We start from the raw sequence: 27990 nt of genomic DNA on the forward strand, positions 1-27990 counted from the left end.
CGTTCTCAACTTCTTGCGACTAAACTCTATATGGATCCCAGTAAAAACCGAGAAGCAGATCATATCGCAACCCAATAAAAACTACTTCACGGGGAAGTAGATCCAAGAGGAGTCTTGAATTGGTACTCAGCGCTGGAGCCTTCCACAGATCAAACCTCTGAATCAATTCGATCTATCAAATCCTAAACAGCCCGATCCCTAAACATTCAAATCAATTCAACTAGATGCCTTTGATCGTTTTAAACCAGCGGCATCTTAACTAATCAAAATTAACTAAACTATCAAACCAAAGTACCAAGTTTCATTGATTGGTTTATATCAATGAATGTTGTCGGGAGCTAAAACATGCAAAACCAACAAAAAAAATAGCAGAGCCACGAAAAGTTAATTGTGTAGGTGGTGGATATGATCAGTTGTGCTAGAGGTCTGATCCTTTATAGCGGAGGGCGGGGATTCTATCCCAAGTAGGATGGCGAAAGTCCTTAGAAATAGAAGCTGCCATCGAACGGAGGGTCAAATAGGCAAGGAGGTAGGGAAGGACGCCGCCACTGTGTAGGTGCCACAAGTCAGGTCGGGTTGAATGGGAAAATTGGTCAAGACTCTAGATCGAGTTGGGCTGCAAGTCGGGTTGGGCAACATGTCTTTCCATCAGGTCGCAACAAAGGCATATCCGGTAGGGTCAAGGCATGACTGATTGGTTGTGGGTTGGCTCAGGATGAAGATCGGAGGCAACTGGCCTACTTCGGGGTGGTGGAACCTCTGTTGATCCTCATTGACGACCGAGGAAATGAAGGTTGTCTTCCTTTACCATAACAAATCTGGTTGGTGGTGGAGAAATCATGACCTCGCTGGGGAGCGGGAGGCTGCTCCATCAGAGGATAACTTAATGCACCATTGGAAACAAAGAGGAGGAGGAGGAGGGCCTTTGCAACCTCTAAAGGTGTCGTCAACACAACCTTCGATACAGATCTGAGGGCCATCAATTAAGGAAAACTAGCGATTCGCAGCTAACGTGGTGGATCTTCCACCCCAACCCCATACCTAGCCTCCTCAAAGAAGGTGTTTTAACCAAGACCTGGCTTTTGTAAAGAGAATGACCCATCGTCGAGATCCGCCGCAAAGATCCCCCACCGTGGAGGAGCTCTGAGTAGAGGCACTGCGACTCGCGCTGTGCTAGGTAGAAGACCACTGAGCGAAAGGGCACCGTGACCCTTGACTGGATTGGAGGACGACCGGCTAAAGGGACCATCGTCCCGACCATGGCGTGTTGAAAGCGATGCCGTCACTTCCATCGGCCTCCCTCAACCATCCAAGGAGTGGAAGAGTAGGGAGGGGAGGAGAAAAGGAAAGGACCTACCGGGATTGAGGATATCTGATAGATAAAGGGTAATGCCAGCTTCCCGATCCCAGTGGTAGTGTAACTGAACGTGTCTGGCCTAAGCCGAACGCGCCGGTGAAGTCGGCTCAATTAGAGTTTGTTGTAAGGGAGGAGTTGGGGGAAGAGAGGTCAGAGTCACTCGTGTATATTTTGTTCGACTTCCAGTTTAAATTAACTCTTCTGATTAATAGCAATTTTGATGCGACCAAAATAAACACATGTCTTGTAAATAAGGCATATAATATTTTTTTTTGTTTACCATGCATGATACGTAGAGTATATGACATTTATGTATGTTATAGTGTATATATATATATATATGTATGTATATTAGGCAAAAAAAAAAAAACGTACTGGTAGAAAACAAAGAAAAGAAAGAGGGTGATTGGGTTCCATGCATGTGCATTTGCATTTGCAATTTCACATGCACGGGGCACGAGGAAGCATCGGGCGTAGTGAAAAATGCTATACATGATTGAGCAAAATTGGATCGACTATATATAAAAGAAATAAAATTAAAGTGAAAAAGGAAAAAAGAAATCGATATATATCGAGATTCTCCAACATGAAACTGACAATGATCACAACCCGCACGAATTCCTCTTCATTGGATTCCCCTTCCTTCTATCAGACACGACCAGACACCCACCTTGCGAACAACATTCATCCCATATACCACCTTTGAATTTACCACAGAGAATTACAGAAATAAATAAATATCATCTTTCAATTTTCTTTTTAGATAATTAATTATTATATTCAACTTATTTATTGAGACTAATTTCCACTCAAATGTCAGTTTTACTATAATTATGTTTTCAATGAGTTTTAACCCTTACGTTATAAGTAAATTTATTCACAACACGCAGTTTGTTATCGCACTATGCCTTGATTTGAAATTTACACATATATGTTGTCATTCCTTCAAAAGAAGATGTGTGATATTGATATTCTTAAACCTTATTCCTTTTCGAAAAAAGAAAAGAAACTTGAAAGATGTCAGAATAACGCGAATATTCATGAATTCTTGCCGCTTCCATCCCAAGGTAGTCCTTGGGGACTTGCATCTCTTCTCACATCTTTCAAAGAGACAGACCAAAAAAAGTTACCGATATATATATATATATATATATATATTTCATATGTAAATCGGGAGCACATGAGCATCATGTTTACTTGGTCTCTCTCACTCGAGAATGAAATTAAAGATCGAAACTTGTTGGTATTAAATCTTGACGGGGAAGCGACATGAAACTCGTATCTCCTTTATCCATGATATATCTCAAGTCCCACTACTTGTTCATACAAGGGTCTATGCACGTGGCTGATACTGGCACATTCGACATGACGATAATTGGGTTTTCATATATAGCCACACAATATGGAAAGAATACTGGGGGTACAAACTATATGAAGAATACTGGGGGTACAAACTCACTTGCTTTGAATTTACGAATAGCTGTCGACGGTCGTTGGCATTCATGCTAATAGTTCGATGTGATTTGTGGTACCACTATAACGATTATCGCACATATAAATGAGAAGAGAATAAACATAATCAAATCGATTGATCAAAAGTCATATCCTTTACTTTCTCAGGTTGACTTGACAAACAAAAGCCGATAAATTACAAGCACAAAAGCTAATTACGTATAATCACAAACCCACAGACATCTAACCAACCCACTACATTTTGCACTCTCACAAATCCCCACAACATAGTCAGCAAAGGGGGAAAAAAAACTAAATATTAATTTTGGAGTTTTATTAACTCCAAAAATTAATTTAGCTGGACCTCCCAGCTAAATTTTAATCTAATTAATGACTATATAGTGTCATCTCCTAGCAAACCCTAGCCCTAACTACATGGCTCATCAATCCAATCTTAGTACTAATTATCATATCGGTTATTCGATTTCGCCCGAGCCGTGCATGATGAGAAGGCTGCACATGTCTCGAGCATCGGCCGAGGCCGAGAAAAGCCTCGCGGGGTCATCACGTTAACCGAAGCGATGACCATTAGGTCAAAAAAGGAAAAAAGAAAAAAAGAAAAAAAAATGGAAATAGAAAGAAGACCCTTCAAACCGAAATACCGCGAAAGGCGAAGTTGAAGAAGAGCTCGATATCCGGGTGAGCGAAGAAGGCGATAGGCCTCCTCTGCAAGAAGCAGTTCTTGGACACGACCCTCTGCTTCTTCGGAGCGGGCGGGCAGGTCTCGATCGCTGGTATCCGGTATCTCCGAGCCTTCGGGGTGGAGCAGCTGATGCCCCCAGTTCCAGCGGGGTTGCTACCGGAGGAGCTCGTGCAGGAGGAAGACATCGAGGTCGATGGGGAATCTGCGGGAACTTCTTGGTTCTTCGGCTTCCCGAGCCTCTTCTTGCGACGGTTCCGTCTCGGTTTAGCAGCCGATGGTGCTGAGGTGGTCCTTGAACTTCTCGGGGACCTTCTTCTGCTGATTCTGCAGCCCTTTGGTGCCATTAGAGGATGCTGCTCTGCTCTGAACTGAAGAACTGACTCTGCTAAAACTGAGTACAGAAAAGCAGAGATCTTTGCTAGATGCAGGGGCAAAGAAGGGGTTAGCAATCATCAATGGCAACTACCCACCGCCATTATATATGTATATATCTTCTGGGGGGTATATATATAGATAGATGCGTTAAAGCTGCTGGCGATGGATGTATTTGACTGGGAAAAGTGGTAAAAAGACAGGTGACAGGTTCTTTGGAAACAAACCTTTTTGAGGGTTGGAGAGAAGAAAGCAGAAAGAGAACTCCCCTGTGGTTTCTGCTAAAGAAGGGAAAAGAAAAGAACCCCACTAAGGAACAGAGCAATCGCTCATAAGCAAAGAAGGCAGAGCTTTCATCAGGGGTGCGAGATTAGAGACCAGAGACTACATCATCATCACCATCACCACCATGGCCAATGTGAGCTATGTGCTGTAAGAGCAGAGCAACGGAGGTTTTAGTTGTTGTTTGGCTTTGGATAATGAAGGCAGAGAGGTTAATGGGTGGTTTTAGGGAGGTGAATGGTGATGCCAGGGAACGAGAGGCAAAACGGAGTGAGAGAGAGGTGGAAAAGGTCGTTTAACCTTTTGTGTGTCTTCTTTATTTTAAGGTTTTTAGGACTTTGGTGGTGATGGAGGCGGTGGGCGAGGTGCAATAATTTGGGTAGCCCTGCCCGCTGCCCGAAATAATCTGGGTATAGTATGGAGTGGATTTCAAATTATTATTATTATAAAATCTTTGTATGAGGTGTGAAGTTAAGAAGAATCAGGGTAAATCAAATTTATCTTAACTTTTACTTAATTCCATTTATTTTGAATTCAACAATATAATTATTATTTTTTCATATTTTTTCAATTTTTTTAAAATTTCAATTCATTTTTTAATATTGAATTCTCTCAACTATTCATTACTTTTTTTCACAATTTAACAACACAATCATTATTTTCTCTCAACTAATCATTATTTTTTCTACAATTTAAAAATACATCCATTACTTTATCTCAACTAGTCATTACTTTTTCTACATTTTTTCTCATAATTCAACAATATAATCATTACAAACCAATTAAAACCAAAATTCAACTTTAAAACCAAACACAACATCAATTTCGTTGAATCACCCCTTCCTCTTTCTTTCTCCCACACTTCAAAGAAAAGAGGAGAAAAAACTCTAGAAGCCATGTTGCTAGAGTGTCCTGCGCCACGTCACTGGGATTAGGAAGCCGTCGCCATCCTCTACCTCCCAGTTGCCTTTGATCTCGGTGGCTCTCCTTCCCTTCCCCGTTCCTCCCCCTTTTTCTCTTTCTCCTGAACAGTGACGGAGGTTTATTGGGCTGCCTGTGTCGTCGGCATCACTGTCATGGTCTCTTGGTGGCGGATCCCATCACCGATGTGCGATGGGCCTTAAATCTTGCACGATTGATCTCTACCTCAGCCTCAGTTTCCTCATTTGCGACGGGTCGATTTCTCCCTCTCGGCTCCTAGAGGAGGCCTAAAGTCTTCTCTACCACAAATCGTTGTCTCCGTCGCGCAGTCCTGTGTCGGGGGCGGTGAAGAGGATATCCTAGAGGTTGCAGCGGCTCTACCCCTTCCTCTCCGTCTTGGAGTCATGTGGCGATGGTTTTGTCCTCTCTCCTCCGGTGACCCACGCCCTCTCCCTCTTCGGCCTTCCTGTGATGGAGAGCGATGGCGTTAGGCTTGCTCCTTGTGGTGGTGGTACTCTGGAATGGTGGCGAGCACTACAGCTGTATGGCCACTCTCTCGTTTGGTTTACGGAGCCACAGGCCTGGTCCGACTGACAGGTACGACCCGACTTGCAACAAACCCGACTAGCCCCTGAATCACCGACCTTACTATTTGGAACTCTTTCTCACCCCGGTGGTGGCTTCTCGTCTACGGCTTCTTCGTTTACTTGCGACAGTATCCTCGCCTTCCACGTCAAAAGATTATAGCTTTAATTTGATTGCTCGAACTGCTGCTTGAAAAAATCGGCCTTTTATGGCTTGTTTTATGCCAATTTTCCATATGTCTTGGCTTCCCTGTGATAGTCGGTTGTTTGAACCGATCATGCATCCTGACCGATTTGATTTGATTATCTTGGTTGATAATCACTGCTTTGAACTTATCAAATATGTTTGGTTGCTTGGTTTGAATATCTAGGGATTTGGTTTTTTAGGAATTGGTTTAACTTATTAGATCTAGAATTGTGATATATGAAGGGTTCTTACACTGAGTACTAGTTCGAGAGCCCTCTTAGCTTTGCTTCTCTGTTTCCACATAGTAGCAGCTTTATATGGATTGCACTTGACTCCGCTTTCCAACACTGTCTGGGTTCATATAGAGTTTAGTTCTAAGAGGTCAGAAATGGACATATAGCACATGGAAGGATTTTTGCAACTGTATTTATGCTCATTGTATTATGCTTTGTCACATTGTCTTTCTCTTACAATTATCTTGGTGATCTGCTTTATTTTTCTGTCTTTATAATTTTCTCTAGAACATTTTACCATGTACTCGTTTTGGTTATTAATGGACAATCATTGATTGTCGAGCAAAAAAAAAAGTGAGGTGTGAAGTTAGTAACTTTGGACAAAGTTCGAAATGTAATATTATCATACGATACATATATGATCATTTAAAATTTTCTTTCGGAGCATATAGACATAAGCTCAACTTTCTTCAATCATAGCCAGGTGATAAAAAGACTCAAAAACTAACGTGTACAACAGCTATACAATATACGCTAACATTTGCATAATCACAACCTTATGTAAGGGCTATTGTTAGAGAACATTAAGGCTATGTTTGGTTCGCGGGAGTTCTTAATCCTTTTCGGATCTATTTTGGACGGAATAAAAATATCCATGTTTGGTTGCATCGGAATCGAAATAGGATTCTGGATGAGGCCTTCCATCCTCCATAGGGGGAGAATGGTCATAACTTACTCCACCCTCTTCCATAGCTATTCCCATTGGAAATAGAGAGCATAATCACTATCTTGTCCTCTACCACCGACGCCGCTCCATTGTCATTGCTTCTCGAGCTCTACCTCCGATGAAGGCTTCCATCATTCTTGGCCGGTCTCAAAGCACGAAGCTAGATCCAAACTCAGGAAGCCAGATTTGACCTAAGAGAACAAGATCGGGGGGGATAGTCCGCAATAAACCCAGGTCTCGCAATCCCAGACCTGATGAGAAGCTGGCTAACGTAGAAAGGGAGGGTGCAATTTGGAGCTCGAGGGAGAGGGACGAGAGGCGACGGCGGAGGTCGCCATTGGCGGAGAAGGAAGGTTGGGATCTGAGTGGGAGAAGGGGAGAGACTGACAGTGGCGGTGGAGAGGAGGGAGAAGGCGAAGAGGAAAATGAGGTAGAGGAACTTGAAGGTGAGGAGGAGGGTCCAATTGTGGCGAGTCTGGATGGGGTTGGAGGAAGGGGGTTGGAGCTGGGTGAAGAGGGAATAGTCGAGAAGGGGACAGGAGAGGGGAAGACTAAGGTTAGGGTTATGAGGTAGAAGGGTATTTTCATCTTTTTATTTTATTTCTGTTCATTCCATTCCTTATTTAAGCCAACCAAATTTTAGAATTATAATTCTCAGTTTTGTTATTTTTTCCAACCAAATAAATAAAATTTCATTAGAATTTTTATTATATTTTCTGTTTATTCTAATCCATGTCTATTTTGTTCCGTATCAATTTCATTTCAGCGAACCAAACGTAGCCTAAAAGCAATTGAGCCCAAAAGCAGCTTATCAATTGGTGCTTCTCTCTTTTCTCCCTCTCTTAACTCTCTCGCTCTCCATGAAAAGAAAAATAGTAATGCTATCTCATTCGATAAATTCTGCTGAATTCATCCTGCGAATAGAAACAATGGTAGGTGATTTAATTTATGGCATCTTTATGGGCGATTTTCTTGCCACTCCCATTTTGGCAAATTTGGAGGATTGAATTTCGTAAGAAGAAGCATTTTCCAAAGAAAAAACCCTTTGCTTGAGCCGACGTCGCCGGTGCGTCTAGCCCCGACTGGGCCCATCCGGTAGCCTTTCCTCTTCCCTTCCTTCCCTTGTAGTTAGTTTCTCCCTCTCCTGCTCTCGCATCGACGGGCGTGACTTCGGTGTCGTCTCGGTAGAGCATCATTGTCCCCAACGGTCTCCGTCCATTATCCCTAGTGAACTTCCATGTTACCGAGCATCCTTTTTGCTGATGCAAGCTCTGGTCGGTAGCCCCGTTGCCCCCTACTGTGGTCTATTGCAGCTCCGTCCTTCCCACCAGTGGTCCATGACGCTGCATCTCTCCTCCCTCCCCTTCCCATCGCAAGACTCCGGCTAGATCATGCTCATCCCGACCAGAAATGGTCGAATCTTGGTCAGATCCAACCAAAACTGTGCAAATTGAGCAAGATCTAAGCTGATCGAGCTTGATCCGACCATTTACGATCGGCTCTTGCTCGATTTGACTAGAGCCGCGCGCAGTTCTGATTAGCCCCATTAATCAGTCGGGTCGGATCAACAAGTACAGATCGAGTCGGGTAAAGCTATTCGGAACGGAGGAAGCCAAGACTATTTGTTTCGGAGTCGTGCTGATAGTGTCTCGGCGGTCACAGGGCCCCCCTCCTCCTCTCAATATTCGAAGGGTGCATGTGGTGGAGACCTCCTTTCCCCATCGGAGCCGCACCCGATCCTTCTCTAGTATCTCTAATCCCGTACAGTGCGAATAGTGGTCAGGTTTATTATTTTTCGATGGCGGCAATGTAACGGCTATGGCGAATCTAGGAATATTGGTTTGAATTGATCTAGGAATCTTTGATGCTTTGCTTTGGGTTCTTTGGTTTGACAATCTGTCTGATTGGATTAATTGTCACTGGTTTGAACCGATCTAGGAATTTTTACTGTTTTGGTTTGATTGTCTCGAGATTGCGTTGTTCATTGTGATCTGCGAAGGGTTCTTGCGTTGAGTACCGATTCTAGACCCCTCTTGTCTCTACTTCTCTATTTTACATAGTAGCACCTCTGTATGGATCGCATCTGACTCCACTTCCCAACATCAACTGGGTCCATATAGAGTTTAATTGTAAGATTGGGAACAAATATACAACAATTATAAAGATTTCTATCATGAATCTGTTTTATTTTTCTATCATTGTAATATTCTGTTAAATATTTTTACCTTGTACTCGTTTTTATGTTATTAAAAACGGACATTCATTGATTTGCTAATTCAAAAAAAAAAAAAAGCCCAAAAGCAGCTTCAATGATTCCACAGATAAAAAATCTGTGTACTCAAGTAATTCAAAGAGAGGTTGAATTCATCAAAGGGATCAAGATACTTAAATAATGTAGGACTTAATATTGTTAGGGAGAATTCCACATCGACATCGATGCTACGCGAAGGTGCGTGTTAAGAATTCTAAGGTTTCTATTCAAAAAAATAAAATGCAATCCTTGGATTTATATGAGGATTAGATATCACCATCTATAAACTTAACCTTTTTAGTGGGACATAAATCCAATCACTTATAAGTTGACTGCAATTTAAGAATTTCAATTATCCAAATCTTTTATGCTCAATCACCGTGAAGAAACGACTTGCACTTTTAGTGGGCCAAATTTGCGATTTATTCAGGAAGCACAAAATTAGGGCACTAATAATTAGTGATACTGATTAAACTGAATGAACACAATCAACATAAGACAAGGTACATAGTAGTTTAGCTATTGATCCTTTTAATTGATCTTCTCAGTCATGCCTTCGCATATCTTGCCAAAGAGTTTACCGTGAGAGAGAGGAAGACCAAATTTCGCATTGTAAAACATCATCCATCTCCCTCTATTATAATATGCATCTTTGGCACGAAATCCTCGTTCTAAATGCAATGCCGAAATAACATATACAAACTCGATGATCACACGTACGCACATACCGGTCCAAGTTACCCGAATCCAATGAGTTGAGACTTGAGACTAAATATCAGTTGAATAGGACTGGCACTAAGCCGAATCGTGCGTGCGGACGATTATACTATTATGTTCCACGTTCACTCCCTACTGGTCTCATCACCATTGCCGACCGCTACGTCCTTCCCCCTGACCATATCCGCCACCGCTTCATCGGACCCTCTGAAGACCCGCAGAGCCCTCGGCTCCGCCCTCAGGTCCCTCTCCAAGCAGGGCAGGCTCGACGAGGCTCTTCGCCTGATCGAGTCCTCGCCCTCTGCCAACGCCGAGGCCTGCTCCGCCTTCCTCCACAGCTGCATCTCCAGTAGGTCCCTCGACCACGGCCACAGGCTGCTCTCTCACCTCCTGCTCATGAGACACGACCTCGCGTATGACCCGACATTGAGGGCTAAGCTTGTCACTCTTTGCTCTGTCTGCGGCCGGGTGGACGAGGCCCGCCGCGTCTTTGAGGACAGCCTCGGCAATGGATGTGGCAAAGAATCCCTGTGGGTGGCGATGGCCGTCGGATTATCGAGAAACGGGCGGCCCGACGAGGCCCTGGTTCTGTACTGTGACATGGTGTCCCTTTTCGGGGTCCCAGGTCAGTTTTGGCTGTCGGTGGCCTTGAAGGCCTGCACCAGCCTGTTGGACTTGCGCGTTGGTAAGGCGGTCCATGCCCAGATAGTCAAGTCGAGGGAAGAACCTGATCAGGTTTTTAACAATGCTCTGTTCAGCCTGTATGCCAAGTGCGGGTGCTTTGACGATGCCAACTGCGAGTATTCGAGAGATTGCCCGGAGGAATCTGGTTACCGAGTCGTTTGATGCTTTCAGGAGGATGCAGAGGGAGGGAATCGGGTTCAGCTGGGTCACTCTGACGACGATCTTGGCGCTCTGTGCCACGGCAACAGCGCTTCTCAGCAGTAAGGAGGTACACGCCCAGATCATGAAATCCTGGAAATCGACACCCGATGTTCTGGTACTGAACTCGCTTATAGACATGTATGCGAAATGTGGGGCGGTCAATTACTGCAGAGATGTCTTCGATGGGATGCAGGAGAAGGATTTGACATCTTGGAATACTATGTTAAATGGCTACTCAATTAATGGACGCATGGCTGATGCGTTCGAGCTGTTTGATGCTATGGTCATACAGTCCGGGTTTAAGCCTGATGGTGTGACCTTCATTGCGTTGTTGTCGGGATGTAGCGACACAGGGCTTGTCAACGAGGGAATAAGGCTGTTCGATGAGATGAAGGCAGCTTATGGGATCTCACCGACCTGGGAGCACTATGCTTGCCTGGTAGATTTGCTGGGCAGAGCCGGGAGGATCGAAGAAGCACTCGATGTTGCCAACAAAATGCCAATGGCCCCGACCGGCTCTATCTGGGGATCTCTCCTTAATTCATGCAGGCTCCATAGCAGGGTCTCTATTGTGCAGGAAATTGCAAGTCGACTGTTCGAGCTTGAACCTGACAACCCTGGGAATTACGTGATGCTGTCCAACATTTATGCAGATGCAGGGATGTGGTAGGATGCCCGGAAGGTTAGGCAGATGATGGATTGAAGAGGGATCAACAAGGAGGTCGGATGCAGTTGGATCCGACTTAAGAACAGGGTCCATGTCTTTGTAGCCAGCTGGAGCGTCGAGTTTCGGAATTCTCCTGAGTACAGTGACGTGCGGAACTACTTAACTGAAGCTATGAAAGAAGCAGGATATCTGCCTGACACGAAAATCGTGCTCCATGACGTGAATGAGGACACATGGGCGAGCTGGGTCTTTGAGCACAGCGAGCGCATAGCTACGATGTTTGCACTCATCCACACTGCACATAGCATGCCGATAAGGATCACAAAGAACCTCCGGAGTCTGTTCGGACTGTCACTCTTGGATGAAGTTTGTTTCCCAAGTTACGGAGAGATTAATCGTATTACGAGACACAAATCGCTTCCACCATTTCCGGGAGGGTGCATGCTCTTGTAAGGATTTCTGGTAGCTGTCAGCCTAGGCCAATTTCGTATTTATCAGTACAGTACAAAGAATCAAACCATCAAAACCATTGCTTCTGGTTTCTTGGATGCACAAACAAAATAAGTTTTACAGGTGATGTGGTGGATGCAGCGAACTAGAAGGTGCAGAATGTACAGCTGCAGCCCGAGCCCCTCACCTTCCAAAGGAATCGAATATTAGGCCTGTTCATCTGTTTCATAGTCCGAAAAATCGTACTTCGGCCAAATGACTATAATACTATTCTATTACAGTATGGATAAACATAAGATACTACTGATCCTCCAAGGAGTATCTCAGCCTATAAAAACAGAGCCCCAGTTTTGGCTCAAACGGAGGCACGCCGAAGAAAATTCAAATTCACTACAGAGCAGAACAGTCAGCTTTTTAAATTCAGAACAAGGATTTGAGGCTAAAACACGCTACAAGATAGTCATCTTCCCCTCGAGATCGCTTCATCCAACTCTTCATGGGAGGAGACGAACAGTTCAATATACCGACTTCCAAGGGTCATCCTATCTTTAGTCATCGCCGCCTTGGAATCCTCTGTATTTGCAAACTCCACGTAAGCTTCCCCTGAAGGCCTTCCTTCGGAGTTGAAGACGATATGCACCGAATCCTCGGATAGATTGAAATCCCTAAAGAATTCGAGAATGTCATCCTTGCTAGCGGAGTAAGGCAATCCTCTCAGTCTCAGTATCCCTGTGTGTTCGACTGAGTCCTTCTCCTCATCGTGGGACCTTGCCCGTGGTGCCCTCCTGTGAGGAGATGCTCCACCACGGTTTTCTGAGACCTCATTGGCGATTGCCTTGTAATAGTCCTGCCTCCGACTCCTAAAGACCTCCACATACCTCCTTCCCATGCTAAACCTGTTCTTCTGGAGGGCGAAATCGACCTGCAGAGGGTATCCTAACACACAGAAGGCTTCTCCACTAAACTTCCCATCCTTGCGGACAAAGAGAACATCCACTATGTCCAACCCATGGAAGAATTCAGCAACATCAGCCTCCGTGCAGTCGAAAGGAAGGCCTCGGAGCCGAACAACAGGGAAAGGTGGAGGAGGCTGCTGCTCCACGTACCCATAAGGTGAAGGATTGTACATGAAGCTTGAACCTGGAGATGGCCCGTAGAAAGAAGATCCCTGATCGAAACGCTGCCGTTTCGGGCCAGTCTCGCGCCCGTCCAGCTCGGCCATCCTACCGTAGTTCCTAAGGCAACAGAAACGGTAGAACATCAGTACCAAAAATAAAAATTAATACTTCGGATACGGTTTCGATTTCCATTTGCTCAACGACCTCATTGACAACACATCAAAATATATCTCATGAACAAAGACAATTTCATCCGCAACGGGATTCATTTACAAATGATGCAAGGATTTGGTCGAGAAACATGCAATTGAGCTCAGTCCGGTCTAGATTCCATCAGCACATTCGCTCTGCAGTAAGAGAGCGACAGAAAAGAGAACTTTCAGTACAGGGAACCTACATAACTCATATCAGAATAATAAATCTCAACCAGAAACAGTGACAAAAATATAAAGAAAGCATCAATGGCGGCTCTAGGGCACAGAACAGGGGGAGCAGAAAGAAGGGTATATCGGGATGGTGGAAAGGGATCATAAAGGGCTGCCAATACAACAATCATGAAATGTCCAGAAGCTGAAAATTATCAATCCAGATAAAGGAATTTCACAAGAGAATGGAAAGGAGAGGGGATCTTGAATCATCGAAGAGGAGGAGAAACACAAGTGCCCAGCAATGGAAGGGAAGGAAGAGCGAAGCGTTCTAACCCGCGGTAGAACATCCTCTTTGCCTGCCTGTCTCGGTTCAACTTCTCCGACTCGATCAGTGCCGGCAGCTGCAGAGCGGAAGTGGCTGAATGAATCCTGAGAGGGGAAAGGAGAAGCGGAGAGACGACGATGGTGGCAGTGAGTCTCCTCCTCGTCTCAAGCTTCCATTATCGGCGAAACATCGAGAAGAGGAGGAGCGTCGGCTCAACGGACGCTTATGAGACGGTGCCGTTTCAAGGAAGTGGGCTTTGATGGTGTCCACCTCTTATTTTGGGCTGGGCTTTGTCAATGCGCAGCCCAATAGGCCTGTTATCTGTGACATGGTCATACATGACTACCAATTACAGTTTGTTCGGTCGTCAAATTGTGGAGTTATAAACGAGAATTGGAAACGCAAAATTGTATCCTCATTCGCTTTGCGTTTCGCGGTTTTAGGGAGAGTCATAGCGTCCAGCTGCTGTGTACATCTTGTTGAGGAATAAAATGTGATAAATCCCACATCGGAAAAGAAAAGGAAAATCCATAGGGTTAATATATGCCTTGGGTATCATCACTTATCAATTTAAGCTTTTAAGTGGATATGGGCCCGATCCCGTATAAGCCCAATGAAAATTTAATATGGTATCAGAGCTTAGCTTACGCGTATGCATGCTTACGCGCGTGTATGCACCCACACCACGCCAGACCCAGTATGTCGAGAGCAGCCAAGAGTGCGCCTCGTGTTAGTGTCCCCCCTTGCCCGATCACGGAAGATGAACCCGGCTCGAAGTCAATTGTTGAGGGCGAGTGTTTAAAGTCCCCGTTTCTTATAAATAGCCCTTCACGTTAGGTTCACATTTGATTCCTATCATATCCGAAAGTTGGAACGATATGACCTACTACTCCAAGAGTTCCAGATCCATAACACGGAGATGGAGAAGTTGCAGGCCGCTCCACCATACATATAAGGCAGCAGTGCGAACTTCTACCACTCTAGAAGATAATTTTGATGATCGCGACGATCAAACGGTCGATGAAATAAGTAATGTCGAGGAAACTATTAGAGGGAGATATCAGATTATTCCAACGGGGGGAGGTCTATGAAAGTGGTGGGAATTAAGCTAGCTAGCCATGAATGCCAACTTTTTAATTTGTTATTGTCCTAGTCGTGGCTTGGGCTTTGGCGGCAGACTGCTAATACATATAATTATACTTAATTTGTTGCTAGTGTTTTACCCATATATTGCACAGAATTTTTGACACGAGTTGCTGGAAGAATAATTTTTTAAATATTACATATTTACATTGTATATTTATTTATACTTACTTATAAAATTATTTTTACAAATATTTTAATAGTTATACATGTTTTATTCATTCTTTTATTATATTGCATAATTCTATGTTATAAGTGTGTAACGAAATATATGTCTTTTTTGTCATATTTAATGTTACAAAAGTTCTACATATCGGGAGTTTCTTTAAAATGATTGGTAAGACATGTATATTCATATTGGTAGCACAACAAGGTGTTTAGTTGCTCATATTTGAAAGTCAAGTGAACTGATATGAGTAAAGTTTTAATAGTACATATACCATTGAGTTCTTTTTTCCATTTTATAGCTATAATATTGATAACTACTTCACTTTTTTATAGTATGCCCAAGTTACAACTTATTTGGCTTACTTGATAATTGATAAAATAGAACACAAAACAAAATATTAAACTTGTATATCTAGATTTGAGCGGTTTAGCTGTTTTGACTTTCAGTTACCTAAGCAACTATTTTTTTATTAGTTAAATGATCAAAATTGTCCTTTCGGATATTCGTACTTAATTTTTTTTTTCAGATTTGAGATGCTTGTGTGCTGGAGGCCCGCGAAGGCCACGACCATCACATGAGGGGAATAGCTTCATTTATTAGATAATAATTTTTTTTGGGGTTACGATGAAATCGAAATCGTAATAACTAATAAAGAAGCGCAAATAGCCCTACTGAATATCGAATTTAGAACCTTTTAGTTATCATATTAGGACGTACGCTACTATACTACATCCCTTTTGATATTAGATAATAATCTTAAGGAAACGGAAAAAATGATATAAGAAAAGAAATTATAAAATTTATAAGGCATTTGCATGTCTCACACATAATATCGAGGAAAATTCGATATATCGTGCATAATAAATATGAATTAATTATTATAATTTTTATTTAATTGTATTAAGCTCATGAGCCTCTTGAAAAAATTGAGGAGCGAGTCAAATAAAGACCCATCCTCGAAAAATTGATTACAAAATTAAAAAATATCCATGTTTTACTTTGTTTAATTTCTTCGTGAGAAAAAAGCTATAGTACAGGTTCACGAAATAGATACACAAAGCAGAAGATGCCACCAGAGCTTAATGGACCGACAGTTGCCAGGCTCTCTTGTTCATGGGCCAGTAAAGCCCACAACTCTGGTAGGCCTGGGCTGAAAAATATAGGCCCAAATCTAATTAGAACTATTATTGGTATAATTATTTAAACCATAATACTGCACAATCCTAAAGTTGAGGTATATGATAAAAGATTTTAGCTATGGTGCTTACATTATCTGTAATCTTCTAAAGGGGAAAAGGAGGTAGTTTGTGTTACTTTCTTAATCCCAAAACTGCATATCAAAAAATAAAACAGCAAATATGTGAACCATAGCATATGGTAAAAAAGTAAACTTATATAATTTTTTTTATTACAAGGGAAGCCCATGAACTAATACAATGATATATAAATCTTAATATTGCATTTGGTAATAAAGTTAAATTTGATTTAATATGATTTATTTTGATTTGAGGAGATGGAGACAAAAGTAGTTGAGAAAAATATGTGAGAGAATTTGAAGAAAAAAATAAAAAATAATTATTATTTTGTTGAATTGAGAAAAAAAGTGTTGAAATTGAGGAAAAATGTTGAATAGTTGAGAGAATTTAGTATTAAAAATTAATTGTAATTGTGCGCACCCGAATTTCATCTCGTCGGGGCACGCATGCGCGCGCCTAAGCAAACGCGGCTTGGGAGTGTCCACCTTCCCGGGGACGCGCGACGGACGCACGTGAGAAGGAGTCGCCACTTGCCATTTTACGACCTGAGGGTCGAGGGCCGGCAAGTTACCCGGGTCTAGGGGTACGGGGTACACCTAAATGCTAAGGCAATGGTCGTACGGAACCGAAAATTCCGAATTCGGGGGTTCTATTACGTGCGGGCCTATATCCCGCACGCCCTCTCGGTACTCTAGCTTGCTAGGCTTGCCATTTTGTTTATTTACCGCGTGATTTAGAGTTGCGCTCGACTCGCCCGTTTTGACACCGTAAATTCGATGAATTGATCAAATTGGACCAAGAGTCCGAAAGATGAGTAGGCTTGTGCATCGAGGAGTCGGTTCACTATCTTAGCGTTACAGTTCATCGAACCGTGATGGTTGATTCCCTGCGTGAACCGAAACCACGAGTATCCAAGCTTACTCACCCTTTGGTGGCGATAGACCAACTTAACCGATCCAGCACTCGGACCTCTCGCTCACCGATCGGGGATCCTTATAAGGAGATGAATGAACATACAAATAGAATCCTCACAATGTTCTCTCGAACAATTACAAAGTATAACCGAATAAGTAAATGGATCCCGATCGGTTTGCATTGGGCCACTATTCCGCTCCTGCTCACCGTGTATTTTGAATAACCGATAAATAAATTAAGGCAACGCGGGCTCAAAGAGCCGGGGGTCGGGTCTGATCGAACCGTCGGTTTGCAGAAAAGCGACTTGTTTCCACTGTAACCGTTGGATCGATCGAGCTCCCGGGTGATATCTAAACACGTTTCACGCGCTCAATCCAAATCCGCCTTCCACATAGGCCGTATTCGGAGTGTGATGGTGAATCGAGGCTAGATCCCATTCCGCACTCGGGTTGCACGCGCTCGGTGAGTTAAGAGGCGTTGGACCTCGTGTTCGGTGATTTGGGGCGTTGGACCCCATGCAACACGTGACTTATGGGTTCGGGCCCGAACCGCAATAAATCATCAAAAGCAAGAATAAAACGGAAGAAAACTGATGTAACTGACACGATACAGAAAGCAACTGACAATTGTCGGTGAATACAGACAAGTGGTGTATTAAGTCGAATGTACGTGATTTAATCAGTTATTACCCGTGGTTGATTGGCAAAGAATGCATCTAACCTAGGCAAACATAGAGGGCGGGCTAGGATAAGGTTCTAAGCCGATTACATGTGTGTGTTTGTTTTATGACTCTTATTCAGTTAAGTGTCACTGCGGTTTCACTGAATTAGCCAAACTCGTGTTTTGACTCTAGATTGGAATCTAATATTCCACCTATCCATTATCTAATGTTTATTTAAGTCAAGTACATGATTAATCCGGTTCTTCGTCTTTTTCAACTGAAATAAAAAGGTTCACCACCGAATCTACGATAGGAAGATAGAAACACCGAAAGTGAACGGAATGGGCCGTACGCATGAAACTCGCACCCGAACGGGCCGTCCCTTTCCGTCCATAGATCGAGGTGTTTCCGACTCCCTAAAGCCTAGGATATCGATGAATCACGGAATGACGACTATGCCCTTGAGTGGTAAAACATGTGATGTTCATATATAAATTAAAGATCGTGTGACACGAAGAGGTCTATAGAGGACTCGCGCATCTCGACTCGAGCCGCCTCAAATTGGGCCCGGACTCGAGTCATAGTACGCGAGTACTTGCTAGACACAATTCTATTCGTGTTACACGTCTCGATGTTTTGAAATTATGAGCTTTTAAGGAAAATGGCATTTCCGCCGTTCCATGAACCATTGATACGTTTACGAATTAATATTCAATTTGTCCAATTATTTAGTCCGAGTGATTTAATTAATCAAATGATGCGTCCCATTTCTCGTTTGTGGAATGGTTTAGTGATTGAGGAGTTAAACCTTGATTATTATGGGCTAATGAGATGATTGTTCGGGGTTAATGCGCCTAACATGTAAATTAACCGTGAAGCTAATGATTTAAACAAAAAATATAATTGCAATCAATTACAAGAATCGGTTTTAATCGTTTCTTGCATGCGTAAGACGCCAAACATAATAAGAACACACACATTTACAAAGTCGATGCCACCATGGTCTTGGAATCACAAATAAACATGTAATACAAACACAAACATGATATATAATGGAATCAATAAAATGGCATCGGCACGAAAAACGAGGTAAATCGTAAATGTAATAAACATGAAAACAGAGTCGGATCAGGGTCAAGGGGTCTATTTTGGATCTAGATTCAGTTTGGAGAGGGCTAAATTAGACCCAAAAAAAAAAACAGTGTGATCTGATTTGTCGAATATACGAAAAGTTCGGTAAATAATTTTTATTTGGAGTTTCAGCGCCCATAAAAATATGAAATTTTGTGTGGAACCTTAAAATAACATCAGGAATGTGTGGTAAAAATTTCAGTTCATTTTGAAGTCGGATGGTTCGCGAGATCTATCAAAATCAGACCGGAAACACCGAAATAACGGGTAAACATTTTTAATCCGGAGATCCAGTGCACAGAAAAATCTGAAATTTTGTATGGGGACTTAAAATAACATCAAGTGTCTGTGGTAAAAATTTCAGCTCATTTCGAACTCGGATGGTTCACGAGACATATCAAAATCTGGCCGAGAATACCGAAATAACGGGTAAACATTTTTTATCCGGAGATCCAGTGCACAGAAAAATCTGAAATTTTGTATGGGGACTTAAAATAACATCAAGTGTCTGTGGTAAAAATTTCAGCTCATTTCGAACTTGGATGGTTCACGAGACACATCAAAATCTGGCCGAGAATACCGAAATAACGGGTAAACATTTTTTATCCAGAGATCCAGCGCCCAGAAAAATCTGAAATTTTATGTGGGGACTTAAAATAACATCAAGAGTCTGTGGTAAAAATTTCAGCTCATTTCGAAGTCGGATGGTTCACGAAGTTGCTCAAGGGCCAAACCCGGGATCTAAGGAAAATCATGCGAAATGAGCCCCTAACACCCCATATCAAACAAATATCGAAGAACCTAGCTTCTCTAAGTCATAGAGGAGTCTTACCTAGTCTCGGAACACGAGGAAGGAGTCGGAGAAGTGGCCGTGGGAGTCGCAAGACTCGGCTTGAAGTCGCGGAAGTGAGCAATCCGAGAGAAAACAGCCGCGGCTAGTCTCGGGAGAACGGCTTGGCACGCGAGCTCCGGGCACGGCACGGTGCAAGGTCGGGCTCGTTGGACTCCTAAGAGGTAGATCTAGACGAGCACGGGCAGACCCGAGCGTGCCGAGCCCTAGACAAGCTCGAAAAACGTGAGAGAAGTTCGGGTATGAACACGGAAAACCCGGTAAGTGAAAAACAATGAAACGGAGGTTGTGCACGGTGGATCGGCCCTCGGATCGTGACCACCTCTTCACGAAAGAGGGTGAGGGTCGTGAGGAACCCTTTGAACGTGATGGCACGACTCTCCGAAGTCGCGGGAGAAAATGGCACGCGGCTTGGAGACTCGGGACCCGATTACAACTTTGGCTGGAAAGTGATGTTAGGGACCTCAAATGGAAAATCTAAGCCCGGAAATGGACTTAGGGGATGGAAAATAGGTAGGCTAGGGAGTTTGGTGATTTTTGGTTTAAGTCGGGTCGGGTGGTTACCGGAATACCGGGTGATTTTCCGACGGTTTTGGCCGGTTTCGGCCTTGGCAAGGAGTGGTACGAGCTGTGGGAGTGGGCTGAAAGTTGAGAGGATTTTAGAGGGAGATTGGCTTGAGAGAGAAGGAGAATGAAGAAGTGATTAAAGTTATGATGGAAGGGGACTTATAGGGATGGCTAATGGCTCGATTAGAGGAAGTTAATTGCGGTTTTGATGCCTAAACTAGGGCTGCCGAAATTTGGAGGGGATTAGGATGGGGAAATAGTCATGTGGAGTGTAGGGGAAGCAAGAGGGAAGTGATGGATAGGTGATGGATGTGTAAGGATGTGATAGGAAGTGAAAGATGTGAGGGAAAATTCAAATTTGTGGATGGGGAGGCTTGGAGCCGACGGGTGAGCCGCCGGTGAGGGAATTAGCCGCGGCTTGGGGGCTGTCATGTCGAGCCGAGGGTTGAGCCGTGGCTTGGGGTTGAGCCGCGGCTCAATGGCTTGGCTTGGCTAGGCTGTGGGTCCCATCCGATTAGGAGAAAAGTCGGCAAACACTTGAGACTTGATTGAGCTCGCGTCCGACCTCCGATGTCCGATTAATTTGAAGATTTGGAAAGCTTGAAAGACGAAGATTTGGATGAATCTAATATCGCCATGCGTCGCGTGAACGGACGTTCGGGCGATTCGGCGCCTCGGGAGTCGGTTTTGCCCTGTTCGGACGTTTGGAGTGGAGTTTAGTGTCCCTTGATCCCCGATGATCTTTGTGCATTCTTGCATTCGTTTCGGCGACCCTTTTGCCCCGCGGGTGATTGTTGGCTCGTCGTCCTCGGTCGGGGACCGTTGGCCCGGGAAGACCTAGGGACTTTGACCGGGATTCTCTCAATGTGCCCCGAATGCCTTGAGGTGCTTGGAGGTTATCGTGAGGTACTCAGAGATCGTTGTGGTCTCTGCTTTCCGTGGAAATACCCGAAGGTTCACCGGGAGGCGTTCGTGATCACTGAAGCGTACTTCGGGAGATCGAGCCGAGTTCCAGAAGGTTGTCTGAAACTTGTTCCCCGGCCCTGGTGGTCCCTGGGCGACTGTAGACCCGTTTTGAGGGGCCGTTTGCTTGTCAGTGGAGCGAACCCCGGGAGCTCTGTCAGAAAAGGCGTCCGTGGGGGATCGGGGTGTCCCGGCTTAAGCAGGATGTCCCGGAAATGCGCCCGGACGTGTCATTGGTCATTTTGGCACTGGGAGAGATTTTTGGAGCCCCATATTGGGCACCTTTCGGTGCTTCGGTGACTCAGTGATGAATAGTGCCACAGTGCCAGCTCCGTTGTTTTCAGGATTCCTCGTTCGTCTGTTCTTCTGACTGCTTTCTTCCGCCTTTCTCAGTGGACCGTGTTTTTCTTTATTGTTCATGACCCCGTGCCCGCCTATTTGCCTCCGATTGCCGGGCGATGAATAGTGTCCCGAGTTTCAGTCGGGAATCCTTGTGCGGGAAGCCGGTGGGCCAAAATGGGGTGCTGACAGTAATAATAGATAAGAAGTTTGAGAGACAGAGAGAGTTTGAAGGAAAAAAAAAGAAAAATAATGATTGTGTTGTCGAATTGAAGGAAAAGTAAAATAAAGTTAAGTTAAGGTAAATTTGATTTCGTTACCAAGCAAACCGTTATCTAATAAATGGTTATGGATAATCTCACTTAAGTATCAAATTTGAAACCTTTTAATTATCATGCGAGAATATATGTCACTGCATTGAATCCTATTTAATAAACTTATATAATTTCTAACTATCTTTCACATCGCTCTCTTATTATCTCTCCCCATTCTATTTCTTCTCTCTCCGCCTTATCCCTATTTTTCCCCTCTCTCTTTCCTTTAGCCTCCCGGGGGTTAGAACAAAATATACCCTATTTTCTATAATTTTTTTCCTCTTTATTATTGCTATTTAAATTCAATTACTCTTAATTAAAAGTCTTTTTAATCCTTATAAAGAAAACAATAAATTTCATGCGTAAAACTTAAAGCGAGCACATACCAAGAATTCAAGTATAAAATGAAATTACGTTTTGATACCATATGCGTAGCACGGATCTTTCTCTAGTCTAATCAATTGTTCATGGAAATGAGCTATGTACGTAAATATTTCCGTAGAGCCGTGGCCGATAACTTGCTGGAAAAATACTATTCGTACAAAGAGTGTGCGAAGCTCCCTCTCCCTCTATACATAATATATCTGCTGTCAACGCCTAATAATTTACGGGCTTACAGCAACCATGGTTTGGTATACCTATTGAATTATGTGCATTGAATAACCCTACCAACGTCAATGACCTAAAGTTCAGCCCACTTTCCACGAAGAGGACCAAGTCTATATCTATATTAAAACCTGGAATTTCAAGCAAAGAACTTGATTTCAAGCATGTTTACATGTATAGGCACGTGGATCGAAATGTTCCTAGCTCTACGATGCCAATCTTCATGTCTCATCTATCGGTTGTAGTGTGTCTGAGGTTGATGATGAGCCTCGTTTCCCTACTCCTTGATCATATGTTACCCTCTAACCGTAAATGAAATATATACATACAATATATATATAGTTGAATGTCTGCCAGTTAAGATAAACAATTCACGTCATGCTGAGCACCAACAATGTGAAAAATTGTTTAAACTATGCGATATGGGCTTCACAATGAGAGGATCGATATATAAGAATCTAGAAAGAGTGCAAATATATCTTTTTGAATATCAGGAAAATCAGGATCGACTTTCGATATCTTAGCACGGGACAATCTTTCCATTTCAAATTGGACTTAACCTAAACTATTTATTATAGCTCATTAGTGGTGCGTTATATATATATATATATATATATATATATATCATATCTCCTTTTTCTTTTTTGGGGGTGTGAAATGCAGTTCTCATTTCTCTATCAATATCAAAGTTGGCAACCCTAGCTTTTATATATACGTACTTTATCTGATGAGTTTTTGTCTCCTTTAGCTTACTTTGACTTTTGGCACCCTTGGAGATGTTCAAAAGCCTTGGATAATATTTTGTTATTTAGCTGTCAGGAATTACATAGAAAATTCTAACAGTGACGTGGAAAATCGAGATTTCCCAGTTGACAATAATAATCTATATATCCTCTCAAATTTGCCGACGGTTGGGAAGTGATTTTCGCATCTCCAAATGGTACATTCTTGCAATTTTTATGTTTATAATTGAATTAGAGTCTATATAAAATTTACTTTCAGTTAGTCATTCACATCAAAAAATCTCATCATCTCGACACATGGCAATTTAAATTAGAAAATATGACATTTATAGAATGATTAGTTAATTTTGTCAAGTTTGTACCGCTTGATATTGACGTACACATCATTAATTATCGTTTTGGAATCTTCTTTCTAGGTCATATTCGAGAAGGCGTCGGCATCTCTATGCACTAAGTCCAATATAGCTAAATAGCACACGACGAGGTCTACTGATCTTACCGTTTGTCATTCATATATGAAGAATCTCTTATTAATTCACTGAAATTACTATTGCATAGATTTCTGATGTTGGGTGATAGATTTCTCTTTGGGACTTGAGTTCGATTTTGTGGACATTACTCCAAAATTTTTGTAGTTCCGGATGGTTTGATCAGTAGAAATGCACGTAGAATTGCGATTTTTTAAGGTGTGAATGCTCTTCATACACGAGATCCGGGAACCAATTTTGAGTTATTGCACACATGAAATAACTACTAGGGAATAATCAGGTAGACCTAACTTAGAATCTGTCATGAAATTCAATCACTCATCTTCCATACATGTGAAAGCGAAATTATTATGGAAGATGAGTGTTAATCAGGAAGTCGACTTCCGTACTTCATTTATAGGAAATTTGCTAAAAACTTACCTGAACTCCTTAATCAATCCAGCTGTAGAACAGCAAAAAAGAGGTCCTCGGCATGAATGGTTCGCAATAGTTGGTTTCGTTAACGACGACTATCGGACTGCGCAGGTATGAAACATAGCCGAGAATTACTACGAACAAAGGCATCTATCAGCAGCAATACCGTGTCATCCTTAAGACAAACTCTTGTACAACTAGTAACAACAATATTTAAAAACAAATTATAAATTAAGAATTTTTGTGTCATTTTTCTGGTTTTCTTTAGGGTCATTATAGAAAATTAAATAATAAAACGCGTTTGCACTTGCAAATATAGAAACTCCCAAAATTTCCAGCCGTACTGCACATCTCCTTCCCTCCACCTACTCTGCTTCTTTGACTCGCTCATCTACCAATATAACACTGAGATCCTTCGTGGGAAACCACCCTGCAAGCATTTTGGATTTCTTCAAAATCTACAAGCAATAATAATAATAATAATTCATAATTTTAATCAATTATACAGCCTGTTTATTCTTATTATTAATAAATCAATAAACTATAAGCAAAATTATTGGATGGCTCACTATATAAAGGACCATCTCTCAGACTTCCCAACTCACCAATTCACTTACGATTCTTCCTTCTTCAGCAGTAAAGTAGTACCTTGAGCAGCAAGAAAGGTTCATGGGAGGCATCGGTCGGTCGGGGCAATGGCCTCGACTCGCAGTTTACGCGGTGGCAGTTTGCCTCTTAGCCACCAGCGTAGCTGCCAGTTATGATCCTTACTCCCACCATCCTCCACTGCCGTTTAAGCCCAAGAAGTACCCACCGTACTTCTTCAAGCCCCCGCCCAAGCATGAAGGCCACCTGCCCTACAAGTATGCGTCGCCGCCTCCGCCGAAGAAATCTCCTCCACCCGTTTACTACTACAAGTCGCCGCCTCCCCCGAAGAAGTCTCCTCCGCCGCCTTACTACTACAAGTCCCCGCCTCCGCCGAAGAAGTCTCCTCCACCACATTACTACTACAAGTCTCCACCACCACCCTCTCCTTCACCACCCCCGCCCTATGTTTACAAGTCGCCGCCCCCACCATCACCTTCACCACCTCCTCCCTATGTTTATAAATCGCCACCTCCACCATCTCCATCACCGCCTCCTCCATATGTTTACAAGTCCCCTCCACCACCTTCACCATCTCCTCCTCCTCCCTACATCTACAAATCACCACCGCCACCCTCACCATCCCCACCCCCACCATATGTCTATAAGTCACCACCACCACCTTCACCATCTCCTCCTCCCCCATACGTTTACAAGTCACCACCTCCACCATCGCCGTCTCCTCCACCTCCATACATGTACAAGTCTCCACCTCCCCCATCACCTTCACCGCCTCCTCCCTACATTTACAAGTCTCCTCCTCCACCATCTCCATCACCGCCGCCACCTTATGTTTACAAGTCACCACCACCACCATCGCCATCTCCACCACCTCCTTACATCTACAAGTCACCACCACCTCCATCACCCTCGCCACCACCTCCATATGTCTACAAGTCTCCCCCGCCACCTTCTCCATCACCGCCACCTCCATACATCTATAAATCTCCGCCACCACCATCACCATCCCCACCGCCTCCATATATCTACAAATCTCCTCCACCTCCTTCTCCATCTCCCCCTCCTCCTTACATCTATAAGTCTCCACCCCCGCCATCTCCATCACCTCCACCTCCCTACATCTACAAGTCACCACCACCTCCGGTGAAGTCACCACCACCTCCCTACATTTACAAGTCGCCACCACCTCCGAAGAAGTCACCGCCCCCTCCTTATGTTTACAAGTCTCCCCCACCACCACCTCCATCGCCGCCACCTCCTTACATTTACAAGTCACCACCACCTCCTAAGAAGTCACCCCCTCCTCCCTATGTCTACAAGTCTCCACCGCCACCTTCTCCGTCCCCGCCACCTCCATACATTTATAAGTCACCACCACCTCCTAAAAAGTCACCACCTCCTCCTTATGTTTACAAGTCTCCACCTCCGCCTTCCCTATCGCCGCCTCCTCCGTATGTCTACAAGTCACCACCGCCACCTAAAAAGTCACCACCGCCACCATATGTTTACAAGTCTCCACCTCCGCCTTCCCTATCGCCACCTCCTCCGTATGTCTACAAGTCACCACCACCACCTAAAAAGTCACCACCACCACCATACATTTACAAGTCCCCACCGCCGCCTTCCCCACCGCCACCTCCTCCGTATGTCTACAAGTCACCACCACCTCCTAAGAAGTCACCGCCACCTCCCTATGTTTACAAGTCTCCACCACCACCTTCACCATCGCCGCCGCCTCCATATGTCTACAAGTCACCACCACCTCCTAAGAAGTCACCGCCACCTCCCTATGTCTACAAGTCCCCGCCGCCACCTTCACCATCTCCACCACCTCCTTACGTTTATAAGTCACCACCACCTCCAAAGAAATCACCGCCTCCTCCCTATGTGTACAAGTCTCCACCACCGCCATCTCCCTCACCGCCGCCTCCTTACATCTACAAGTCGCCGCCACCTCCGAAGAAGTCACCACCTGCACCCTATGTCTACAAGTCACCGCCGCCTCCGGTTAAGTCACCGCCTCCTCCAGCATACTACTACAAGTCTCCGCCTCCACCACCACCGAAGAGCTACTACTAAGCTAATGCCGCCTCTTGAAATGGTGAACTAAGGATCAAGAACGCAATATCTTTGGTTAATTATTTGATTGGCGCTGTTTTGAGCTTTTCTTTCTCATTCTTATTTCAAATAATAATGCAATTTGTATTGAAGGTGGTTCTTGTAAAGCTCTGTAAATCATTGATTCATGTGTTTCGAATCCTTCGAATTATCACGTGGTGTATACTTCATTATCAATAAAAGCTCTCAAATTCATAAGTTCTGATTCCTATTTTCAATATCACTCTATTTTTATAACATCTTTGATATATCCCAAAATTTTCCAGTTACAATTTTTAATACTTAGACAAAGGGAGCAGCGTTGAAATTTTTTTCCTTAGTTATCCATTACACGGATTACGTTTCTTGTTTATATTTGCTTATTTCGAAATAATTAATTCGCCTGCAAGAGCATATGGACAGCATTTTGAGTTATTATCACTATTAAAATAAAATAATTATTTGAATATCAATCAGATGTATCGCATGGACTCAGTCTATATCAGTATATATCGAAGCATCATTCCTGACCTACACTTTTAGGAAATTTAGCTTGTCGTGTTCAACGAATTCTCTCCTATGCCAACCAATTCATACTAACAGTACTGACTACACCTTTTTATGTTTTCAAAATATTACAAGCAGGATCTCCATTTTCCAAATTCCGGCCAGAATTCGTGATTTCAGTGTTTGATAACGGCACCAAGCTAGAATTAACACAGCCTGACGCGATAGATCTATAGTATTTACATATACATATATCTGTGTGTTATAACAGAAAACAAAGTATTTATTTTCGGTAATTGAAAAACAAAGTATTTAATCATAGGTTTGGTTTGTAATTAAATCTTTGATGAGGTTTGGGGAATCAGAATCTTAATCATAAATCGGTATCGGGTACTAAATTATTCCTGACATTTTGTAACCCAACTAATTGGATATACATGATTTTTATTTTTATTTTCTATTAAGTTGACTGTATAATAGAGGCCCAAATTATTCATTTAATTATTTCCTTCCCCGTGAAAATAAACTGCAACTACATATGCATATTGATATGTACCAAAAGAATGATTAAAAAAAGTCTATTTCTATAACGAGAATTCTATCTCTATAGTCACCAAATAAT

At 43.2% G+C, this 27990-nt stretch overlaps 3 protein-coding genes and 1 pseudogene across 6 annotated transcripts; 2 read left to right on the top strand and 2 right to left on the bottom strand.

Annotated features, from left to right (window-relative positions):
• Positions 1-2927: 2927 nt before the first annotated feature.
• On the bottom strand, positions 2928-4493 carry LOC116199029 (cyclin-dependent protein kinase inhibitor SMR13). Its single transcript, XM_031529317.1, has one exon. It carries the CDS (start codon positions 3854-3856, stop codon positions 3458-3460), a length of 399 nt encoding a protein of 132 aa, XP_031385177.1. The 5' UTR covers positions 3857-4493; the 3' UTR covers positions 2928-3457.
• Positions 4494-9822: 5329 nt separating this feature from the next.
• Positions 9823-11838, top strand: LOC116201257 (annotated as a pseudogene).
• Positions 11839-11853: 15 nt separating this feature from the next.
• LOC116201258 (heterogeneous nuclear ribonucleoprotein F) lies at positions 11854-13800 on the bottom strand. 4 transcript variants are annotated; one of them, XM_031532415.1, is made up of 3 exons: positions 13608-13800; positions 13180-13253; positions 11854-13023 (listed from the first exon to the last, which is right to left on the bottom strand). In XM_031532415.1, the coding sequence occupies exon 3, from the start codon at positions 13008-13010 to the stop codon at positions 12249-12251; it is 762 nt and encodes a 253-aa protein (XP_031388275.1). In that variant the 5' UTR covers positions 13011-13023; positions 13180-13253; positions 13608-13800; the 3' UTR covers positions 11854-12248. The 4 variants fall into 4 exon arrangements, with proteins under 4 accessions (XP_031388275.1, XP_031388276.1, XP_031388273.1 ...); XM_031532416.1 differs by having other exon boundaries at positions 13212-13253; positions 13608-13799; XM_031532413.1 differs by lacking the exons at positions 13180-13253; positions 13608-13800 and adding an exon at positions 13111-13135.
• A 10952-nt stretch (positions 13801-24752) lies between these two features.
• Positions 24753-27084, top strand: LOC116201047 (extensin-2-like). Its single transcript, XM_031532119.1, has one exon. It carries the CDS (start codon positions 24828-24830, stop codon positions 26841-26843), a length of 2016 nt encoding a protein of 671 aa, XP_031387979.1. The 5' UTR covers positions 24753-24827; the 3' UTR covers positions 26844-27084.
• The last annotated feature ends 906 nt before the right edge of the window (positions 27085-27990 follow it).

This window comes from Punica granatum, chromosome 3, assembly GCF_007655135.1.
Source record: "Punica granatum isolate Tunisia-2019 chromosome 3, ASM765513v2, whole genome shotgun sequence".
NCBI classification, from domain to species: Eukaryota; Viridiplantae; Streptophyta; class Magnoliopsida; order Myrtales; family Lythraceae; genus Punica; species Punica granatum.